The following is a 6,924-nucleotide window of genomic DNA, read 5'->3' as shown; positions in this document are numbered from 1 at the left end:
TTGCCAGTGAACCAAACTGCAGTGAACTGAACTGAACTGAGGAACGAATCACTCCAATACCAAACCTCCCTCTCTCTCTCTCTCTCTCTCTCTCCCATGCAAACACATACACCCTGCCCCATGAAACAAGCACTTTAACTGCTATTTCTTTTTTTTAGTGTCTGTCTGCAGCAGCGCCCCACCTCCTTGGTCCTCTCTTGTACATTTCACGGGCTGAGCTCTTCAGAATCCTGACGCAGCCTGTTCCCTGCCGCTTGTTTGTTTGAAGTTTTTTTCAGCCTCTTAAGTGGCAACTACTTTGCACCTCTGCCATTCACACATGCGCCCACACACACGCACACACACTTTCTCTTTCTACCTCTGTCGCTCTGTGTGGAAATTAAAATGCTGCTGTTTGCGGCCTTGAGCCTTTTTTTGCACCTTGGCATAGATGTTTGAGGTAGAGCTAAATACACACATCTGTGAGTACTTCTTCCACTACTTTCACTATGTGAGTATATGTGTGTGTTTGTCATAAATTATTTGTAAGGCGGCGTATACGCAATTTATATAATCAGCCCAAGCAGTCGGCAGCAGAAACCAAGAAGTGTGTAACACGCTCTAAATGCGCTACTCAACTAGTTCATTGATCAGTGAACGATATACATGGGTACATACATGTATGTATTCATGTATTTGTAGCTCAATTGGTTACTTAATCGTTCGTGAACGATTCATTTCGTTCAATTGTTCATTGAGTTATTCCGCTACCGATCGTGAGCTAGTTACTAAATATGTCGTTCATGAACTGCTAAGTAACTGAATTAGTAAAAATGTGATGATTCTGCTTTTTGAACTTAGAATCCGTTACTCTTAAAACTGCATGTATATAAGATTCATGTGTGTGTATGTGCATATATGTTTGTATGCGTGTGTGGTGGTGGAGCTGTCTGAGATCGCTAACCACGCCCATTGCCCGCATTAGATGCTAATGATTCAACTAACTTCTTTGACATATACACACACACATGTACATGTACATGTACATATACTCACGGCATACACTCAAAGGTTTAGCAGCTACATATTTTGAGGTTCGCAGAATGTAGTGAGAGAGGAAGTTAAGGGCATTGATTGAAAGGTTTTACAAGGTTTTTTATTTTTAGTGAAGCGCTGCTTAGGTGAGAGGCGGGCTCTTGCGGCTGCCTGGCCAAATTGATGCATGTGCAACGGCACATTCCGGCGGCACCGACACAAATCCCCGGCACAACAGACGCCAAAGCCACAAGGGTAACCAACTGCAGCCAGTTGGAAGGGGAGGTGGGATCGATGGGTGGGCCCGAGGGGTGTTTTTATATTTGAAAAAGCAGCATCGATATGTTATTTGCATGTGTTGTGGGTAGGCGGGCTTGCAAATCCCAATACTACGCCAACTTTTAGCTGGCGAACCAGCTCAGCAGCAAGCGCGAAACTTTCTCAGCAAGTTTATGCATGAATAAAGTGAAAAGCTACAAGCGCACACACATCCACACACTTGCACGTAGCCATGTTGTGTACATGTGTATGTGTGTGTATGAATGCACATATTGCCAGGCAACATGGTCGGAGCTCTGGGTTGCATGTCCATGTTCGCATAATCCAGTCGCATACAAATGTTGCTCGAGTTTTGCAAAAGTTGCATTTTATTTAGTGCTGGCGAAACACATGTCGCAAAACAAATGTAAAGCTGCAAATGTGCATTAGTGAGTGCCAGCTGATATTTGGGTCATAGGAAAAATGAATGATAAAACGATATTATAAATAATAAGGAATCATTTTCAAAGATTGGCGCCTTTTAACAGCTTTAGCGCTGCCAACTCGTTAAAAACGCGCCAATTATTGAAATACATTACGTCACATATCGATAGCACATATCGATATGCGGCCAAGTGTCGAATCGCGTGCAGTGTGACCGCATATGCTACACATTCGAAATCCTCAACTTTTTATTTGGGCTATTTCAATAGTAGAACTCCACATCAGCTAGAATAACAGAAAAACAAGCAGAACGAACGGAAAGCGCAACGACAAGCTTGCCCATTTAACCAATAGAAATATGTCAGCGGCTGGAGTTGATGCCGAGCCAAACGCTGCCGCTGCACAACAGCCACAGCCACAGCCGCCGTCACCATCACCGTCACCGTCACCAACGGGCACAACAACTACAACGTCACCGAAGACAGCGGCGACGGCCACAACGATACCAACAACAACCGTTAACGCAACGGCTACGGCTACGGCAACGGCAGCAACGGCAACGGCGACGGCGACACCAGCCGTGGCTGAAATCGCCGCATCCAGCGTAAGTTGTTGGCATTTGATGACGACGACGAAGACACGTCAACGTCTTATTGTTTTGATAGTGTTAGCAGCGGCAATTGTTGTTGTTGCTGCTTGTGTTGCTGTTGCCAATAATCATTTGTGCTTTATTTGTTGACGCTTTAGATACGCTCCGGCTTGGCTGAATTGGAGCTGCGCTCCTCTCAAATGCTGCAACGCCTGGAGAATGTAAAAGCTTTGCCCGGCTCGCCGACCAAAGTGCTAAGCGATTCGCCCGGCGACAACCAGAACCCCGGCGACAGCCAGTCGCTGCAGGAGGCGGAGCAAGAGCGTGTGCCGCGCACATCAGCCGCCGATTTGGTGCTGTCCACGCAGCTGCGCCAGGAGCATCGTGTGCCCTCGGACATACTGAAGTCGCTGGAACAGCTGGTTGCCTATTCGGACAGCGATGATGATCCAGAGTTTCCGCTGCCCGCCCTGGACGATGTCTCCCATTTAGCGCTCATCTCGCACAGCATCGTAGCCTATCTGTCGCACCTGGATCGTCAGCATCTTTTGCGCGTGACGAACAGCATCTCGGGCGACGCCACACGCTGGCTGGGCACCTTGTTCCACTTCAACAATGCCGCCAGCAGCTTTCATGCGGACAACGCCGATGCCGTCCTGCGCACCGTGCGCCTAGCCATTGTCGCTCGCTGTCCGGGCTACTTAGAGGGCGGCATTCCGGCCTTGGCCCAGCCGTGCTTCTACATTTCGGAGAATACGACGCCGGTGCGTTTGCAGTATGCTTGCCGCCAGCTGGGCATATCGCTGGATGCCATCAAGATCATACCGGAGGACAGTAAATATGGTACCCTGGATCTGACGCAGCTGCAGAAGCAGGTGCAGCTGGACCTGTCTGCCAGTCGCACGCCGCTTCTGGTGGTCGCCGACATCGGAGCCTCGCTCTGCGGCTATGTGGACAATCTGCAGAGACTGCGCGACGTCTGCAAGGCGCACAACATGTGGCTCCATGCCAGCGGCCATGGCCTAGCCGCCCTCGTCTGCGCCCAGAGTCCGGGCAATGTGCACGACGTGCTCCATTCGATGGCCCTCAATTTGGGCAGCTGGCTGGGCGTGCCCAGTCTGCCCATTGTGCTGCTCCATCGACCGTTGCAGAATAGCGCGCTGAGTGCCTTCGAATCGGATCCGATCCTCTCCCGGCGACTCAACGCCCTCTCGCTGTGGACCAGCTTGCAGGCGCTCGGACGCAAAGCAATTGCCGAACGGCTCCACGTCGCATTCCAGACATGCAGTATTCTCTTTGAAATCGCCTCCAAGTGCGAGGGCATTCGTGTGCTGGTAACGTAGTCGAGCTCTATTCTTAGCATACTCCTGTAGGACTATATCAGAGCTTGCTAGGAACCTTTCTGTCAGAATAGTCTTACTCCATGTCTCCATATGTGGAACACTTTCCAATTAACTGGCAAACCCAATAACTGGGCTATCAGAGACTTGCCTCAGATGACGTTGATAGCTAGATTTACTATCGTTTTATCTATCTACTATCTTTTTATCTATACGAAGTAGTCGTAGTACGATATTGACATGGTTTCAATTATGTGTACAGATAGGAAGTTAGCTGAGTTTTCCATTCCAAACTTTTATCAAACTAATCTTAAGCAGTCAAAGTCGAGAATTGCTTTTAAATCTTCTACTTTCAATCTTCTACTTTATCCATGTTGTGCGCAGAGTCATACGCCTGGTGCTCAAACGGGCGCCGCTCTGTCGGACATCATTAATAGCGCGTTCGATGTGAACGCCTTGTTCGATGCAGCTGCTCCGGTGGTCGTCTATCAGTTCGATGGCAGCACAACCATTCCAATAACATCGAGTGCTGAGCCAGCTGCCGCTGAGACGGGCCTGAAGCCACTGGAGAAGGTGAACAATGCCTCCTACTTCGATCGGCTGAACTCTTGGCTGGGTCAGATACTACAGCGTGATTGTCCCAATGTGAGTAACTGCATCCCATTGCGTATGGGTAATTGGATTGATCTCGTTTTCAGTTTGATTTTGAGGTCATTGAGCATCCGACGCATGGCAGCTGCATACGCTATTGCCCGCTGGAGCTGGGTCTGGGCGAGCAGCCGCCCAGCTCGGAGAATTTGGAGAGCTTTGCTCAAAGCCTGGAGGCTCATGTGGATATATTGCGGGCCACGATCAAGCACAAGGCACGCTTTATGCATTTGGTTGATCGCAGCGAGGTGCTTCGACTGGTGCCGCTGCCGGAGTGGGCGGGCATGGGCGGTGTACGCTTCGTGCCCGAGGGCTGGGAGTCACTGCTAACGGATCAGGCCAAGACAGAGCTGAACAAGCTGAACATCGACCTGGTAGAGGCTCTCAAGTCAACGGACAATGCCTTCTCGCTGGGCGAGGGCACCGATGGCCTCATCTGCGTGCGTTTCGGCATGGTCACGCACGAGACGGAAGTGGAGGAGCTGCTGGATCTGGTTGTCACCGTGGGCAAGAGCGTGCAGGAAAACTCACGCGTTCTCGACACCATGTCGGAAATCGTGAAGAAGGTAAAAGCTAAACACAAATCGCATATCATTTGGCTCTTTGTAAAACGTTCTGGATGCAGGGCATCGAGGCAGCTACAGCGGACCTGCAGCGCGAGTCCGAGGAGAAGCTGTGGCAAGAGGGCATACTGCGCCACGTGCCGGTTGTGGGTCGCGTCTTCAACTGGTGGTCGCCGCCCGCCAAGGAGTCGGGCATCAAGGGGCGCAGCCTCAACTTGACCCAGGGCGTCGTGGAGAGTACCGAGAACATTTACAAGTGAGTTTGGCCGCACCTTCACGTTGAGCGCGTCGCTCCAATACATTCCCATCCGCATCCACAGATATCACATGCAAATGTCGGGCGAAACGGCTCACCAGCTGCCAGCAAATCGCTCGCCGCCCACGCCCATGATACAGACGCCTGTGGTATCCACGGCCACGTCGCCTATATTCCCAACCGTGGAGCCCGTGACAACGGATGCGACCGAAATGTCCCAATCCCCCAATGCTGTCCCAGCAGCAGCTACGATGGGAACGGGAGCGGCAGTGGCACCGTCAGCTGGAGTGGCTGCCACATCTCTGGCAATATCGGCATCGGCCTCAGCGGCCGCTGCCGCAGCAGCAATTGGCAACCATGTGGATCATGCGCGCACTGTTAGCCAAAGCAGTGCCGGGTCGTCGTCGGTGCCGGAACTGGTGGCTGTCAATAGTGCAATTAACAATAAATAACTAAGCGACTTGGCCCATTTGATAAAAGCTTATGATGATGATAATGATAATGATAGAGATGACTACAATGATGACGATGATGATGATTATGATGTTGAACAACAGGCTTGAGCAGCGCCCACTTATGATTACGCCGAAAAACAAATGTTTCCAACCAGCAGACATCATAATAATAATAACTTAAGCCTTATGCATACCTAACCAGATGAAACCTTAAAACTTCTAACGCAATTCTGTAATTCCAAAGAGCCCGAACAGGCATCCGACTGATGGATGATGTTCCCCATGCAATTGCACCTTTGCTTCTATGCATTGCAGATAGACAGACGCCCGACAACCATGTCCATCCCTCAACTATCCAACTATTGTATTATCATTTATCTATTCCCACATATACATATATATATACAGTATATATACACATATATTTTTAACCAATTTATTATTCGTATTTGACACATTATTTTTAACTTTGATTTTGCATCGCTGTCGTTGACGTTGTTGTTGTTGTTGTTGTTGCTCTCCGTTGGGCGTTTTGAATTCCTTTTTCCGTTCTCCTTTCGTTTATTTTCGTCTTTTCAAATTATTCAAATACTTTTTTCTATATTCTTATGTTGATAATTCCAAAGTTTAATCATTTGCAGCATTCAAATTTATAATTTGTTTAGGCGCTAAGTGAAATCAAAAACATAAGCAACAACATTTATATATATATATATATATATATATATATATATATATATATATATATATATATATATATATATGTATATATATATGAAATGATAAATATATTTATTATACGAGTTGACACGAAATATGCTGCTGAAAATGTGCACAATGATAATGAAAATAAATATTAGTATAATTATATAAAAAAATAAAAAAAATAAAAAATGAATTTCCCAACTGTTTTTCAGGCGAAAAAGAGATAGCTGTCTATTGCTGCACTCCTCATTTCCATTATAGAAAGATATATGAGGCGCAATGCGGCCTGAATGACTGAAATATTGATAATTTATTATCTGATGTAACGCATGAACAATTGTATGTACGCATGTCATACAAGTATATGATGGTGCATATATATATGCATGTATTCCCTTTGCCATATGAGGATGTATGTGTGTATGTATGGTATGTATGGTGCATGAATGAATGTATGCATATGATCTGTCATGTATACATATGTGCCTGTGCGTCTGAATGATGTTGATGTGCGGATACTTATGAATAATGTATGGTATGTACAGGTATGTATAAATGTACATATGCATATATGATCATATGATGCATGTGTATAATTTATGATGTATGTATGTATATATGTATGATTACATCATTTTTGAAGCTCATGTGT

The 6,924-nt window shown here is 47.0% G+C and overlaps 1 protein-coding gene across 1 annotated transcript; it reads left to right on the top strand.

Moving 5' to 3' along the window:
* The first annotated feature begins 1,940 nt into the window (after window positions 1-1,940).
* On the top strand, window positions 1,941-6,250 carry LOC111605312 (pyridoxal-dependent decarboxylase domain-containing protein 1). Its single transcript, XM_023323773.2, has 6 exons — window positions 1,941-2,320; window positions 2,464-3,639; window positions 4,030-4,290; window positions 4,344-4,859; window positions 4,919-5,112; window positions 5,177-6,250. The coding sequence occupies exons 1-6, from the start codon at window positions 2,075-2,077 to the stop codon at window positions 5,562-5,564; spliced, it is 2,781 nt and encodes a 926-aa protein (XP_023179541.2). The 5' UTR covers window positions 1,941-2,074; the 3' UTR covers window positions 5,565-6,250.
* The last annotated feature ends 674 nt before the right edge of the window (window positions 6,251-6,924 follow it).

The sequence above is a fragment of the Drosophila hydei genome, unplaced genomic scaffold, assembly GCF_003285905.1.
Source record: "Drosophila hydei strain 15085-1641.00,03,60 unplaced genomic scaffold, DhydRS2 tig00000477-arrow-arrow-pilon, whole genome shotgun sequence".
Taxonomy (NCBI): domain Eukaryota; kingdom Metazoa; phylum Arthropoda; class Insecta; order Diptera; family Drosophilidae; genus Drosophila; species Drosophila hydei.
This window is presented reverse-complemented; position numbering and strand designations above follow the sequence as displayed.

Coding starts and splice junctions, on each gene's coding strand:
- LOC111605312 (XM_023323773.2), top strand. CDS start 2,075: ATGTCAGCGGCTGGAGTTGATGCCGAGCCAAACGCTGCCGCTGCACAA. Junction 3,640..4,029: donor GCGAGGGCATTCGTGTGCTG/GTAACGTAGTCG, acceptor TGTTGTGCGCAG/AGTCATACGCCTGGTGCTCA. Junction 4,860..4,918: donor TGTCGGAAATCGTGAAGAAG/GTAAAAGCTAAA, acceptor TTCTGGATGCAG/GGCATCGAGGCAGCTACAGC.